Source organism: Ostrea edulis, chromosome 7, assembly GCF_947568905.1.
Source record: "Ostrea edulis chromosome 7, xbOstEdul1.1, whole genome shotgun sequence".
NCBI lineage: Eukaryota > Metazoa > Mollusca > Bivalvia > Ostreida > Ostreidae > Ostrea > Ostrea edulis.
The window spans coordinates 71170656-71188620 of record NC_079170.1 but is presented as its reverse complement, the minus strand read 5'-3'; the positions used below and the strand labels follow the sequence as shown (position 1 = coordinate 71188620).

At 36.9% G+C, this 17965-nt stretch overlaps 1 protein-coding gene across 2 annotated transcripts in view; it reads left to right on the top strand.

Annotated features, from left to right (window-relative positions):
- Positions 1–11187: 11187 nt before the first annotated feature.
- The window catches only part of LOC125653900 (S-adenosylhomocysteine hydrolase-like protein 1), a 52122-nt gene continuing 45344 nt past the window's right edge, over positions 11188–17965 (top strand). Inside the window, exons 1-2 of one of the 2 annotated variants that reach the window (XM_048883570.2) lie at positions 11188–11713; positions 13103–13138. In XM_048883570.2, coding sequence (XP_048739527.1) covers positions 11585–11713; positions 13103–13138 — 165 coding nt within the window. In that variant the 5' untranslated portion in view covers positions 11188–11584. The remainder of the gene's footprint in view (positions 11714–13102; positions 13139–17965) is intronic. The other variant, XM_048883571.2, reaches the window with a different exon arrangement.

The window sequence follows — 17965 nt, the reverse complement described above, 5'->3', positions numbered from 1 at the left end:
CGCACGTGGAGGAACCAACAGTTTCAGTTAACGGGTCACCAGGATTCGAATTCAAACACGAGGGACACAAGATTCAGTTTAACTTTAATCAAGCAAGATATTCCAAGTTGTCAGAGCTAGGAAAGTTGATTCAGGAGTGTGATTTTCAGAAAGCAGCAGACATCGTAAAAGAGGAACAAGCAGCAATACTTCAAAGAAACAAGATTTTAAAGATTGCAGACCGGCACGGATGGGATACCGTGAGTGAATACCTCGACGACCCCTTAGCGGACGACACCGAAGATGCTACTAAGCTTCGTTACGCTGTTAGTCGTGCTGCTAGAAAACGCTCCTATCGAAGCAAAAATCACAGATAGTCAAGTGGTAAGGTATGATCATATGGATGATCAACAAGGTTCCATGAACCACATGGCATATCTTGCATGGCACCATGTGCATAATGAATTCTAGAGCAGTATTTTGAGCACCATGTGCATATACCTTATGAGCTACATATGAAATTGTAAACAAAGCACCATGTGCGTTTTCTTGTGTATACTAAGAGAATTTTGAATTGAAACGAAGTGGGATTTTGTGAGCTAAATATGAATTAGAGATAAGGCACCATGTGCGTTTTCAGAAAATCAAATGTAATTGAATGGGGCATGCATGAACTATATCTTAAGTCTCAAGGTGGAAAGTTGTGGGACAACTTTGCAGTAAGGTATCTGGATTAGTATGCCGGAGGTACCAGGTTCAAATCTCATGATGGATTGGATTTTTAAACCAAAATGGAAATCTTCAATGTTTTGGCCTCTGATTTGGAATGCAAAGCAAAACAATTTTCATTATTTTGTAAAAGGATTTATTGAGTATAATAATCCAAAAAATTTTTTCAAAGCTGGATCAGATATAAACAGTATTTTTGCGGCATATAAGTTTGCTAGTAATGTTCTAGTGCTGAGAGTTGATTTTAGATAGATCATATGGATGATCAACAAGGTTCCATGAACCACATGGCATATCTTGCATGGCACCATGTGCATAATGAATTCTAGAGCAGTATTTTGAGCACCATGTGTATATACCTTATGAGCTACATATGAAATTGTAAACAAAGCACCATGTGCGTTTTCTTGTGTATACTAAGAGAATTTTGAATTGAAACGAAGTGGGATTTTGTGAGCTAAATATGAATTAGAGATAAGGCACCATGTGCGTTTTCAGAAAATCAAATGTAATTGAATGGGGCATGCATGAACTATATCTTAAGTCTCAAGGTGGAAAGTTGTGGGACAACTTTGCCTGTCCTGTTTTTTGGTTAAAGCACTATTTACAACTTGCAGGTATTACTGAAAAACCTGACGATTTCATCTTTCGATCTATACGTTTTTACAAGTCATCAAAACGTTATAAGCTTTGTGAGATTAACAAACCCATTTCTTATACTAGAGCACGAGAAATACTACTTAGTGCTTTATCGTCCATTGGTTTGAATTCAAAGTTGTTTGGTTTACACAGTCTACGAAGTGGCGGCGCTACTTCAGCGGCTTCAAGCGGCGTAAGTGACAGGTTGTTAAAAATTCATGGTCGATGGAAATCGGATTTTTCAAGGGACAACTACATTAAAGATTGTGTGCAAAAGCAACTTCATGTTACCAAAAATTTGAACATATGAAAGGTTTATATATTGTTCACTTTTGTTTATATAATTAATAACAAATGTGTTACTTCCGCCATTAGATTTTTCTCTCTTTGTTTTTCTAAGTGCTAGCGAGCTGCCATCCTACTTATACTATATAGTTTCTTGTTTTTTGGTAATTAGCATCTAATTAATTTATATTCGGACGAACAAAGTGAGGGAGAATATAATTATAATTATATGCGGGTGTTTTATAGGTAGTCGGGTTCGAATATCATTTGTATTGGTCACGTGGTGAAGGCATATAAATAGGCGAACATGTGTTTGTGCGGCATTCTAAGCACGCTCGCTAGCTCTACGTACAGGTAAATTTTACAATATTTATATGGCGGATAGTAACCATTTATCAGATGACATTAATCTGTGTATATATTGATGTGTATTAACATGAGTAGTTTTGTTTGCGATATATTTCTTAAGGACATTACGAGTGATGAATAAAGTGCTAGCGAGCTGCCATCCTACTTATACTATATAGTTTCTTGTTTTTTGGTAATTAGCATCTAATTAATTTATATTCGGACGAACAAAGTGAGGGAGAATATAAACGCATTTATCATTACGTGTTCAATCAGGTGTTTTCACAATGCACGTGTGAAGGCAACTTCCGTTACGTCATCATGATCGGTTAGTACATGTATTTCCCTCCTGCGATTCAACACCATCAGTCAAATATCATAACGCTTAAACAAGTTATAATCACGAATTTTATGTTATTCTCGATTTAAAGAAAAATCCATATTTGCGTTCGGTAAATCTACAGACACGATATCGTATCTTTATCATCTCTTATTGAGCGGCTAGTAACGATGTTAAAATCTTATTTTTCCCATTATATCAGCATCCTCTTGTACAGTTTTACACTTTGTACTGACATGGATCTATTATGGAACCTTACTAACTCGCACTATATATATACATGTAGAGAGAGAGAGAGAGAGAGAGAGAGAGAGAGAGAGAGAGAGAGAGCCTACATGTACATCTTTCAACAGTTTAAATACGGTACATCTATATCAAATCTGTTGTATACATGTATATTTAACCTATATGAAAATTCAAAACGATGCTAGGACTTTGTTACGAGGACAGATAAGTTTAATGATGAACATAGTTTTCACAACTGACGAAATTCTAGTATATAATGTAGGATGTTGTTCATAAGATGCTGAAAGCATCGACGGATGTGAAATAATATGGTACAGCTACTCGTATTTATTACTCATGATTAATGACAATTTCATCTTCTGTTTTAGGCCAGGGATATGAGATTTCTGGACAGTAATGTATTGATCAGTGACCATTTGAATTAAATGTAGTGTTTGCTCATTGCTGTTGAAGAAAGAGGAAGTGTTAATTGCTCAACAAGTTAAAGGTTCAAATTAAGGAGGAATAATACATCTTCATAATATGGCTGACTTCCTTTTTGAAAAATATAAATATCAGCAAAGCATGTATATTACTTTCTATCTAATCGTCTGCTGGGTAGCTGGCAGGCCCGTACCGAGGGGGGGGGGTGCGGGGGGTGCAAACGCACCCCCTGTGAAAACCAGTAAGCACTATTAAAGTCGGCTGTGTAAATCATCAAGCACTATTAAAGTCAAATATTTTCTAAAATCCCTAGCTTTTACTTTCAATGAGTATTAAATAAGTAAATAAAAAGCAAAAATTGCATCCAGGATAGAGCATTTTTACCCTTATTTTTCTCCATTTCGCTTCTGCCCCCCAGGACCCCCCACCGGGCTTCGCCCTGGACCCGCTTGGGGGCCTTAAGCGGCCCCCAAACCGCTCGCCGTAAATTTATGCACCCCCCATTGAAAAAGTCTGGGTACGGGCCTGCTGGGTAGGTTAATGTGTCGTCTGCTGATCTGTATCGTACGTTCAAGTCTAACAGATGTTTTAATTTTTTTCAGACAATCTTTTACTAAAACTGTGTTTAACAAAAATAGTTAAGATTTTGAAATTTTTTCAATTTCATCAAATATTATTGTACATATCCTCCACTTTCCAACCATATTAGATTTCTCTGGTGCGTTATTCCTCCTTAACAAAGAGGTACCCGAGAGAAGTGCCCGAGATCGAGGGGAGCTGCGCCTGTGGTTTTGTAACAGAACGGGAGAAAATACAACGGACAAGATCGGGATTCGAACTCGGCACCCCCCTGAATCTCCAGTCAGGTGCTCTACCAACTGTGCTATCTGACCATTGTCAGCGATCGAACCTGTCTGACCGCCACAATTTAATAAGAGTACCGTTCTTCGTACTAGAAATATCGTGTACACCTGATTGATTTCTGCACTAAATAACCTCGCTTGTCCTTGGGAGATAAACCTATAATTATAGATAATAATTACATGCTCGTGATTTCCATGGTAACATCGATGCTTCAGATAAAATTTGATGATGGAGGACTACAGTAACTATTGATACTATCATGCGACATTTTTGTTAAAATCCACGTATGACGTCATTCTTTTGTTCGAACACTCCATTATTTTTCAGGAATGGAGTGTTCGGAAAGTAGGTCAACCTTTATACAAGTAGATATAAATGCATGCAACAAAAGAATGAAAAACGTAAGTCATGATTAAAATGCACAAAGTTTAGTTTTTATTAATGGATTTTAAGTTGGTCAATGTACTCGTATTACTCCATTCCTTAATAGCAATGGAGCGATACTCGTACATTAACCCTTACGGAATGACTTCAGTGAAAATATGTAACGTGTATATCTACATGTGCGGGTTTAGAGACGTCGTAATGTGGTCAGAGAGCTACACATGTGTACTATGACGAAGACGACGCGAGCTTCACTTTAATTCTAATGTCCTTTATATGACGACTTGGGAAAGAATATGTTGAGAAATTTTATCATACAAAAGCCAGTGTTTTCAAAGTGATTAAATTAGAATAGTAAATCACGTTAACGATAGGCGGTCTGGAAATGAGAGAACATTTGAAAAGTTTTCTGCACCTTTATTGAATGAAAATGATAGTATGTTACAATAGTTTGATAAAACAAGATTTAGTAAACAGTAGCAAGTGTTCATCATCTTCTTCTTCTTGTTTGAAAAATAGTTGTACTGAACAAAGTAAACATGAATAAATAGTTGTACTGAGCAAAGTAAACATGAATAAATAGTTGTACTGAGCAAAGTAAACATGAATAAATAGTTGTACTGAGCAAAGTAAACATGAATAAATAGTTGTACTGAGCAAAGTAAACATGAATAAATAGTTGTACTGACCAAAGTAAACATGAATAAATAGTTGTACTGACCAAAGTAAACATGAATAAATAGTTGTACTGACCAAAGTAAACATTATTTGGTGCAAATCAATGTAGAAATGAATCAAGAATATACAGCTTACTGATAATGCAAATTAACTATATATTCGTGTACTAGGTATATAAAAAATAACAAATACACGTATCTCAGACATATACCAAACACAAGAATGATAGATAGTGCTGTATACTGACCGGTATACCAGAAACAAAATCAAATACACTTTTGGTATTTGTTGTGGGTTGTTTTTTTTTTTTTATTTAATTCGGTTCTTCATCTCAAAATGGTAAACTCAAGGTGCTAAATATAACACAAACAAACAATATATATATAAGATAGTTTTTTAATTATGTTACCTACATGCATATATAATATACAAACAAACAATGTATATAAAAGAGAGTTTGTTAATTATCTTACGTACATGTATATATAATATACATGTACAAACAAACAATATATCTAAAAGAGAGTTTGTTAATTATGTTACGTACATGTATAGCATGTATAGCAGGAGAGACATGTTCATAACTAGACAGACAGTCACTGTAACCGGACAGACAGTCACTGTAACCAGACAGACAATCACTGTAACCGGACAGACAGTCACTGTAACCAGACAGACAGTCACTGTAACCAGACAGACAGTCACTGTAACCGGACAGACAGTCACTGTAACGGACAGACAGTCACTGTAACCGGACAGTCACTGTAACCGGACAAACAGTCACTGTAACCGGACAGTCACTGTAACCGGACAGACAGTCACTGTAACCGGACAGACAATCACTGTAACCGGACAGACAACCACTGTAACCAGACAGACAGTCACTGTAACGGGACAGACAGTCACTGTAACCGGACAGACAGTCACTGTAACCAGACAGACAATCACTGTAACCGGACAGACAGTCACTGTAACCAGACAGACAGTCACTGTAACCAGACAGACAGTCACTGTAACCGGACAGACAGTCACTGTAACGGACAGACAGTCACTGTAACCGGACAGTCACTGTAACCGGACAAACAGTCACTGTAACCGGACAGTCACTGTAACCGGACAGACAGTCACTGTAACCGGACAGACAATCACTGTAACCGGACAGACAACCACTGTAACCAGACAGACAGTCACTGTAACGGGACAGACAGTCACTGTAACCAGACGGACAGTCACTGTAACCGGACAGACAGTCACTGCATGTAACCGGACAGACAGTCACTGCAACCGGACAGACAGTCACTGTAACCGGACAGACAGTCACTGTAACCGGACAGACAGTCACTGTAACGGGACAGACAGTCACTGTAACGGGACAGACAGTCACTGTAACCGGACAGACAGTCACTGTAACCGGACAGACAGTCACTGTAACCGGACAGACTATCACTGTCACCGGACAGACAGTCACTGTAACCGGACAGATAGTCACTGTAACCGGACAGACAGTCACTGTAACCGGACAGACAGTCACTGTAACGGACAGACAGTCACTGTAACCGCACAGACAGTCACTGTATCCCTGTAACCGGACAGACAGTCACTGTCACCAGACAGACAGTCACTGTAACCGGACAGACAGTCACTGTATCCCTGTAACCGGACAGACAGTCACTGTCACCAGACAGACAGTCACTGTAACCGGACAGACAGTCACTGTAACGGACAGACAGTCACTGTAACCAGACAGACAGTCACTGTAACGGACAGACAGTTTCAGTAACCGGACAGACAGTCACTGTCACCGCACAGACAGTCACTGTAACGGGACAGCCACTGTAACCGGACAGACAAATCAGCAACTTTCCATACATGTCTAAACTTTATATTTATAACTGTTCTTACAATAACTCCTATAAAGAATACAAGATTATGAGAAGGGTCCACACAGACCCCTGGACAGACCAGAGGTGGGATCAGGTGTCTAGGAGGAGTAAGCATTCCATGTTAACTGGTAACGAACTTTTATGAATTAAAGTTACATTTTTGAAAATGTGTCGGAGTAAGAACTTTAGCGAATACAAATCTTTGAAATGTTTATCAACACACCAAACAAATCAAAATGTTGTTTGATCTACTCAGTTAAATGTTACAGGAGAGACATAATCAACTAACACAAAATATTACAATGGGATACACACTGTGCAACAAATGATGACCGTTTCACAACAACAGGGATAATTCCTCTGCCTATATAAACATGACAAATATGCATCATGCTTTCACTCATATTTCAGTTTAATGAGATTAGGAACAGGGTTGCAGCAAAATTGAAGCAACCAACACGAAGTGATCGTACGCATACATAGATGACAGCAGGTACTGGGGTTTCATGTTTGAAATGATTTAATCATGGGAGAAAATCTGACCCGGGAACACCACTGACGTTCATTTCTCTCAATGACATTGTCATAGAGTTATCTCAGTAAAATAGAGTTATCTCAGTAACATAGAGTTATCTCAGTAACATAGAGTTATCTCAGTAACATAGAGTTATCTCAGTAACATAGAGTTATCTCAGTAACATAGAGTTATCTCAGTGACATAGAGTTATCTCAGTGATATAGAGTTATCTCAGTAACATAGAGTTATCTCAGTAACATAGAGTTATCTCAGTAACATAGAGTTATCTCAGTAACATAGAGTTATCTCAGTGATATAGAGTTATCTCAGTGACATAGAGTTATCTCAGTAACATAGAGTTATCTCAGTAACATAGAGTTATCTCAGTAACATAGAGTTATCTCAGTAACATAGAGTTATCTCAGTAACATAGAGTTATCTCAGTGACACAGAGTTATCTCAGTAACATAGAGTTATCTCAGTAACATAGAGTTATCTCAGTGACATAGAGTTATCTCAGTGATACAGAGTTATCTCAGTAACATAGAGTTATCTCAGTAATATAGATTCATCTCAGTAACATAGAGTTATCTCAATGACACAGACTTATCTCAGTAATATAGAGTTATCTCAGTAACATAGAGTTATCTCAGTGATATAGAGTTATCTCAGTAACATAGAGTTATCTCAGTAACATAGAGTTATCTCAGTGACATATAATTATCTCATTAATATAGAGTTATCTCAGTAACATAGAGTTATCTCAGTAACATAGAGTTATCTCAGTGACACAGAGTTATCTCAGTAATATATAGAGTTATCTCAGTAACATAGAGTTATCTCAGTAATATTGAGTTATCTCAGTAACATAGAGTTATCTCAGTAACATAGAGTTATCTCAGTAACATAGAGTTATCTCAGTGATATAGAGTTATCTCAGTAACATAGAGTTATCTCAGTAACATAGAGTTATCTAAGTGACACAGAGTTATCTCAGTAATATTGAGTTATCTCAGTAATATTGAGCTATCTCAGTAATATAGAGTTATCTCAGTAACATAGAGTTATCCCAGTGACACAGAGTTATCTCAGTGACATAGAGTTATCCCAGTGCCACTAACAGGTGTTTCAGAGACACTGACATAGATCTCGAGCGCCTAGGAAGGGTAAATATGTTCCATGGCTTATGATGGATAATTATGTTCCCTGGTTTAGGATGGGTAATTGTGTTTCCTGGTTTAGGATGGGTAATTATGTTCCCTGGTTTAGGATGGGTAATTATGTTCCCTGGTTTAGGATGGGTAATTATGTTCCCAGGTTTAGGGTGGGTATTTACATGTCCGGTGTACCAGGTAGAACACCTAGGATGGGTAATTATGTTCCCCGGTTGAGGATGGGTAATTATGTTCCCCGGTTTAGGATGGGTAATTATGTTGCCTGCTTTAGGATGAGTAATTATATGACCGGTGTACCAGGTAGAACGCCTAGGATGGCTAATTATTGCATGGGTAGCAGGTAGCGCACTTAGCTGATTACATCATATTACGTTTGCTTGACTGGAGGCGGATTCTATTTCATCTTCGTTTGAGGGTGTTCACACAAAGGTATGACCACTAGGAATCTCAGTGCATTGATCATTCCTTCTGGGTGTAAATGGCTTGTAACCCGAGGCTGGGGAATTCGTTCTGGGTGTACATGGTTTGTAACCCAAGGCTGTGGGGGGGGGGGGGGGGGATTCGTGTTCTGGGTGTACATGGTTTGTAACTTGAGGCTGGGGGATTCGTTCTGGGTGTACATGGTTTGTAACCCGAGGCTGGGGGAATTCGTTCTGGTTGTACATGGTTTGTAACCCGAGGCTGGGGGGGATTCGTTCTGGGTGTACATGGTTTGTAACTCGAGGCTGGGGGTTGATGCCAAACATTCCTCTGATAATCTGCAGTAGTGGTAATGACCAACACGTGTAACACACTGAGCGCTAGGATTGGAATTATAAAGGTATATAAATAGATAATACAAATGAACGTGGAAATCACATGTATACCTCGTCTCTGTTACATGCGCAGATATCAAAAATTTGTAAGGGGGGGGGGGGTGGTGGCATGGTACAACTCTATCAAGGAATAACGTTTAGTATTTTACTGTGTCCTGTCCAGACAGATAAAAAGTCATCTAATTATTTTTACCGATTTGGGGGGGGGGGGGGTGCCGCGGACAGTCCCTCCTTCCCCTCCTCGGATAGACACATGAGTTATACATGATTTCAATATTATTCTGTTATTTTGTTCCAATCTGTTTATATAGAGGGTTGTGAGCCACATTTTGGACACCTTCCGATACATGCAGTCCGTGTTATGGCGGTGCCAATTAAGGTATATACGTAGTACCTGTGTGTCTGAAGCTGAAATGAAAGTGACAAATATGTGGAAATGAAGCAGAATGAAGTCATTTTTACAAATTCAGAAATTCCACAGCTGCATGGTAAATCTAGTTGCTACGTTATATGTGATATTGTAAGTAAATTGAAATCCCTGTCGGTTTATAGATATATGTGCAAATATTTGTCTGTGTGGTCAACTTTGTCAATGTCGGGAAGTTTTAAAATTTTCTCTTTTTTCAAATACATGTATTGTGTTGTCGAAACTTAAAAGTTCTTTTGAAATCAATATTCACACCACGAGTCACCATCAAATGTAGCCTATATGCGATAGGCCTACAATAACCTTTATAAGTTGCGTGCTTAATGAATATTCATAACTTTAAGATCACGAATAAAGTGATCAGAATTTCTCCATTCAGGGTACCGGTCCATTTGTAAAAGGTTTGATTTTTATTTTCTGTTCTTGAAACCGAATTTTCAGCTAGAATCCGGAGTATCAGACAGGGACCCCCCCCCCCCCCAAAAAAAAAACCCCGTACGCATAGGGAAATTTGTGGATTTTTTTTTTCTTCTTCCAAAAAACCACAGATCTACAAATTGTCAAATCATTCACAGGCACTTGACGTTTTAAATAAAATGTCGTCCTGTAAACATAATATTCACAGGCACTTGACGTACAAGCAGGTCACCGCGCTGTGTAGATGTTTGAAAAAAAAAATCACACCATTACCCCCTCACCCCCCCACCCCCCACCCCCCGGCCATGCGGGGTAGAGCCACAAAATGCAAAAATGTTTCATAGGAATACTATAGTATATATAGGAAAGGTTTTAATCACATCAAAAACAACCAGAGCTGATGTCAAATCAATGTGTATACATGTATATATATATTTGTGTGTGTGTAATTATTAACATTCTCGTTTTTTTGTACACCAGTGTGTATGACCCCTGAATAAGTTACGTACAAAACACTGGAAGATTCGTTTAAATCCCCCCCCCCCCCCCAAGAACCGCAAGAGGAAACTTCAAAGTATGTGAAATATTGATGTGCTCAAACTAGTCACTTGTAGACATTGCGGTGTCAGGTTTGTTAACACCATACAGTGATACACTTACTGTGGTACATTTGGAACAATTTCTGAAGTATGGTTTATGAATTTTCAAAATGGGGTACCAAAAAGGAGGACGACAAATTCCAGAATAGCATAAAATGATCTTTTTTGTTGAAAAATTTCAACAGGGGAAGGAGTATGAAGATTAAATGAGGCAACTTTTATGTAACAATATAGTATAATATTGTATAATTTAATTGTCGAAAACAATCATATTCCAGATGATTTTCTTTTTCAACTAAATTAATTGTCTATTTTGTCTTTAATTAAACAATATGCTAGTTAATTAACAATGAATTAGCTTTACCATCTCAACTGGTGTTTCGCAATAAATCCTTTGAATTTCATCGTGATTTACTAATAAAAATTTTAAAAAATGGTCTTTTTAAATTTTTTTTTTTTTTTTTTTTTTGCGCAATTGTTTTAGGATTAAACATTCTTTTTTGAAGAATTCATCGATGGAAATTCCGGACATTTTACTCACAAACTGAATAAAAGTGCGAAGCAACTCATTCACTTTAAATTACTAACACTTCTAGCAAAAAATTGAATAGTTTCCCCGCACTAGGCTATGGATGTTATTTGTTTTCAGGTGTATTTGAATACATCGCGTTTTCTGATTTATTGATGTGTAAACTCTTGTCCAGCTTTATTTTTGTCCAATCAAAACAATCGTGATAAATAACATTGGAATTATTAAAAATGTAAAAGTTTTATCTCTATTAGATTTATTTTCGTATTTCGCGCGCAAATGTAACCTGGCCGGAAGTTTGTATCACATGTTAATAGAAAGCAAAATGTCGGAAGCAGACGTGGAGAACGGGGACCATGTGGGTCTCCTGGCCCAGAAGCCTAACCCAGGTCTCAAATTTGACAAAAAGCTTTCGGAGACGGAGAGATCTACCAGGGTAAGTGTAGCACTACTCCTTACAGGCGCCGGGGCTCTGAAACCCCGGTCAATGCCATCAGAAAATGATGATCGTATGTACCTTTTTTAAGCTTTCCCCCATGTTGTTTTGTTTTGATTTGTGATACTTTATTATCAATACTGTGAGGTAGATCGACCAGAGCTATGATCAGTTGGACGTGACATTGATCCTCTTTCGTGCTAAGAAATATAGTCACTTTAGTGTATGTACAGTGCACGCAGTGTATCGGGAACAACTGAATATAGCCTGCTAAAGAATCTCTAGAGTTGCTCACACCGTTCCCTTTGTTTAGAACAACCCACTAATCAATCAAGATTAATTTTCTGTCTGTCACCGGTAAAACAGACGACTCTGACAGTTCACTGACTGCTACAGAGAAGTAATATTCTTAGTTTTTTATTTTGTAATTTTAAACCAAGCTTTGAAGAAAAAAAAGAAAAAAAAAAAAGCAGCTTTGCTAAATTGCAAAATTCCTTTGATCATACTGACAGTGGATTTCGCAGATAAATTTATATGATTTTATAACCCTATTTCAAACCACTACCAGGAATTAATGGACAGACTGAAAATGACATTGTTATACTTAAATCATGTAAATGATTATGGTTTCTGGAGGATGAGGCAGAAATCCAATCAGTCCTTCAAAACTGAGAGAGTGCACTCAGATTAAGATTTTGTGTCTTACAGAACCTCATTCATTCAGAACATCAATTTATTTATAATAAATGTGTAATGCTTGCAAGGCAGGTGTCAGCCAAACAAAAAATGTGAGAAATGAGGAATTTCTCTTAGATTATACCAACTAAAGTACAAATGAGAGTATCCAGCATCCGATATACTGAAAAAGCATGTACTAACATTGGCCAGCTAGTCCCTGCTAAAGTTATGCCCACCCTAAATGCTTTTTTTAAAACAATTTGTGACATATGTTGTTGGGCACCAAATTGTAACAGGAAGGAGAAACTTTTGGCCGGTCTGGGACTCGAACCCAGGACCTCCTGCAAACTGCAGGTGCTCTACCAACTGAGCTACCCAGCCTATAAAATCTGATTCCTGTTACACTAGTCACTCTATCATTATATCCATGGTTATATGTAAATATCAAAATCCTGATTATCAAAGGAAGTGTGTACACTTGACACTCAAGCTGACACCTGAAGAGCTCCAGTTGAGACATGATTTTTTTTTTACACCTGGTGTGATGTTAAATATAAGTACTGTCTAGACTTATACACAAAACTGAAGCTGGAAACTCGTCTGTATTCTGTTGTGTGAAATGCATGTATTATGTTTTACCATGATCGATATTTGTTTAAAAATATATGTAACAGTAAATAAATGACATCTTTGTATTTCTGAATTATGCAGGAAATGCGTTCGGTAGCATTCGCAAAACCGAGAAAAGTAAGTTTATATGGTGCACATTGAATTTAATGATGATTAATATAAATACTTGTAATTCAGTTTTCATACATCAATTAGCGTAGTCATACTAGTTACATTGAATATTTAATATGTGTATATTTATCAAAAATAAATGTACATGTTTACTGAAATTGAAGTAAAAGGGGGAAGATCTTTTGGAGGGTTTAAAAATTCTGATCACATTTATTTTTACTTGTTTTTTTTGTTTTTTTTGTCATGTTAAATGTCAGATGCAAGGTCACTAAAATATACATGTAAATACTAATGGAAGGGAAAGTTGTTCACATTTTTTTCTACTACAATGTATCTGAATTCTGAATCTGGCTCACTTCGTGTTAGCTTGAAGTATTTAAGAAGAAAAAAATGAAATTTATTTCAGATTTTAATTTCACGCCACCTAGAACAAAACAGAATCACTAATAAATCCATTTACTGCTTGATTATATTGGAAGAAGTTTCAATTTTAATTATTTGTCTTGAGTATTTACAAGTATATTGTATAACCACTTGCTTTTAACTATATAATCTAGATTCTAGCATGAATTTTTTTAGCTGGATTTATGCATTATATTTTTCTTCTTTGTACTTTTGAATGATTTATAAAATACCTTAAAGCAGGTAATAAGTTTAATAGAGACTGAAAATTTAATAGAAATGTAATTTACATATTTCAGTCTTGCATGCATGCACATGAACTCTTTCAATGATATGCCATATATGCAAGTAGCTTTAGATTACCTCATGAATACAATGTGAATATATATGGTATATGGTGAAAAGACAAAAGTTTAGTTTGTTAGAAGTTTTGCTAAAAATATGAATAAAAAACATGTAGATTGTTGGATCTGTATGCTAATGTCTGGCTTCAGCCCTCCAAATAAGAGGGACTGTCAAACCGGGGCTGGGAGTCAGATAGGAAAGAGTCTGTGGGGTCATTAGCAGCCAGGCTTTGCAAGAGTTGGGATATAACTCGCAGGAGTTATTCCTCTTGCCCAGCATCCATTTTTTCAGTAACAATGAAATATTGAGAGAGAGAGAGAGAGAGAGAAAGAGAGAGAGAGATATCATATTAGAATAGAATTTAAATGAAACAGATTAATTCAGTACAAGGCAATACCCTCCTATCAAGCTCATTATCAGAGCTATGAAGATAAAAGTTTTGATCTGTTGACACAACCTGGCCAAAGTGACACACAAACTTGTGGACAACTGTCAAATTTATGTCAGAGGTCCTGGCCATATTCGCTGGTCAGTGGACATTCATAAATTTCACCTGTCACTTTGTCCTATAAGGGACAGGGCTGGGATTGTCCCTTCTTGGCCCGATTTGCGTTTAAAGTCAACATTATTCAAAACTCAGTCATTTTTTTCTCTCTCTCTGCCCTGCGGTTTGCTATATATGTGTATAAATGGTGTAATTGTACAACAAAGTAGACACTCTCACTTAATGACATTCGAATACCCCCAGAGGCAATGCGGACTGTTGTACTAATCTCAATACTTAAACCATCAAAAGTTATCATCTCAAACCAGTAGTTTCTGTGAATGGAAAAAAACATTTACCTGGATGACCTATTTTTATCTGTGAAAATAGTACAGACTGATTACTTAGTTATAGTGTACATTATACAGTCTCTATCAAAATTGTTGAATCCTTGGCCCCAGGTCAAGGGGTTTAGGTCCCAGGGTGGGGCTAAATAGGACTTACAGAGAAAATGTGTTTTTATCTTTCAAAATCTTCTTAACTTCTGTGTGTATAGTAGAAAGACACAGTTCATAGTTATAATTAACAGAGAAACCTCTGCCGCGCTGGGTAACTTGTGACCCCTGGGGTCAGGGGTTATGTGGCTCATTATGCTGATAATACATTACATCTTTGAATATCTTCTTTTCTTTGGAACATCTGTAGACCAACTGGCCTGGATGCATTACTGGTGGGTCCTAAATCTGGACAATGTGTAAAAATCACCAGGTCTGTTTTCTAACCTTCCACCCCACTTTGTGTTGGTGTCATAACACTGTCAAATAACCCTGAGCCATGGTCATTATTAGGTCAAGGTTACTAGTAAAAGTTAGTTAGAAACATTGCAAAGTCACAGTTTTGTAATGTATATAGACATTAAAAGCTCGTACTTGGCATAGAGGTTACTTGAGTCAATGTCATTTGGTGAAGGTCAAGGTTAATACTTGGGGGGGGGGAAATGCACATATTTTTCTTAGGCTGTAACCATGGTAACTTAATTTGTAATGGAGAAACATTTGAAGCTTATACTTAACTCAACAGTTGCTCATGGCCAGAGAGAATGTCTTGACCTTGAACCAAAGTAATTCAATCAAAGTCAAGGTCATTGATAGTAAGAGTTAGGAATTTGCTTTGGGACTTACAAATTTATATATATGAAGAGTTCATAGAAGCATGGTGCAATTAACATGAAGTTTCATTACAACAAGACAATGAGTCGAGGTCACCTGTTAAAAAAATTACAAATATTTTTTCCTACTGCAACTTTATAAATGAGAGACATCGAATGTTCAATACTATATATACACATGTAGATGAGTTGTTTCTTTGGCAGACACCAGTAACTGTTACTCTGAGTTCCTACTTACCTGTCTCTTAATTACAAGATAAACAATTAATTAAGAAATCCATAATCCGTACACAACAACATGCATAATTGTCATCAAAGGCTTATAACTAACGGCCCAGATTAACCTGTGCTGTTAACCATGTGCAGTTGTATACAATGAACGACTTTTATCTCTGTACAACATTTATCAAAAGCTAGAATGGCTAAAACATTTTTTTCCCTTTTGTATGCCAAACATTTATCAGAAGAGGGAAGGGCAAACATCAAGTTCTAGGTGTATGTGTGTGTGTATGACATGTTCTAAATGTAATGGCTGGGTTTGACAAGAAGAAGAAATATTAATTATCACAGAAAACCAGCATAAAAATCTGGACATCTGTCAATTACAACTAAAGGCTTTCAGCACATCAGGGATTCAGTGATATTTTCTTAACATAAGGGACTTAAAATTTGCTGTGTTTTGTATTAATCTTCATTTTACCTGAAATTTTGGTGTTGTGTGTTTGACCTTGACTTTGTCACCATGACAGCACCTGTGCCCTTGTTGAGTCGAGCTCGTAGACCATCAGCTGCAATAGAAGAAAAGGATGTCTCGGTCAGTTTTATCTCGATGTCTCGGTCAGTTGTATCTCGATATGAATTTAATTGATAGATTTTTCAGAACAGAGCGATCATTTTTAATTACTGATTGTAAGGTTGCTGTAAAGGGGCATATGTAAAGAATGGAAGCATGCAGGTGAAAATTGCTTCAAACAGTGAACATTTATTTTTCAATTTCAATATTTTGTAAAAGAGATTTTTATGTCAAGTTGGAAGGTCAAAACTTTATTACTGCTGAACATTGGTAAGTCTGTATGAATGCAATCCCTGTGGAAAAGCAGGATCTACTGATTTCCAGCCTAAGGCTTCAATCCAACGAGATAGGTGATGAAAGGATATATTTCTTACGTGTCACAATATGAAAAACTTTCATGTTGTTATTTATCCTTGAAAATAATAGTTATTTAGTAGTGACGGGCGGGTAGTCATGGAAACTGCAGGAAATGCCCATTATTCGGTAGTGATGGGCGGGTAGTCATGGAAACTGCCTGTGTTATTCGATAGTGACTGGCAGGTAGTTATGGAGAATCATCTGAACAGGGTTGGGAGGGGGATCTGGATTTTTATTTACATATGTATAATATATATTATATATGTCGTCAATAAAATATTTAGTGTCGGCAGCAAAAAGGTAGGTAGGGTCGGGAAACTGGAAAAACGTCATATTTTAATTTGGTCTATTCAAGCATGTGACCCTCTGTAAGAACAAGGTGGAGTTGGAGATGGGGCTCGATATTACATGTATATGGGGTGGGCAGGGTTAGGTAATAGAGGAATATGATGAGGGGGGAGAATCTCCGTATTCTGATCAGGACAGGGTGCTGATAAGAATACTTATGGTATGTCGTTATGATTCTGATGTCTAATTCAGAAGTTTTCCTGGTTGTCATAAAATACCAGATTTGTGAATGATACCATGATTACTCTATTATATACTGTACATGGCAGATTTATAGCGCACATTGTAAATAAGGAATGTTTAAAGTTTTTATAATAAAATCTATTTTTAAAAATCTTTGAGTATACCAAATGTGTGTCCAGGCCTGTAAGAAACAACTAATAAGTTGTAACAGCTAGGACCGTTATAAAGTCTTTAGAACTGTCATCAAGTGTTTAAAATGAGTTGTGAGACAGTATGAACTTAATATCCTGAAGTGCCTAAAATGCTTCTTTTAAAAGCTTTTGTATATATTTCAATAATTAGAATTTCTTAAGCATGTTTCTAAAACATACTTTTGCTTTCATCAACAACTTAAGATCAATTCTATGTAAAAATCAAAGAAATCAGATAGGGTCTGGCCACTCAATGTCACAGATTTCTTTGATTTTCACAGTATTAACTTTACTTGCACCATCTTACATAATTCCAACCCCACAACCGAATTTCTACCATCCGTTGCCATGGAAACCGACAGCAGTCTATGAGGGCTAATTGAACTGCAAAATTCAGCCCGTTTTGCCCATGTTTTGTCCTTGTGGTATATAAAAAATTGAAAAAGACAACTAATTTTCTCCATAAATCTCGATTCGCCATAAAATTCCCTCCTTATTTATGATATCTATATCCACCTATGGTAAAGAGTGTGTTACTGACCGCTGTACCAATGTATTATAA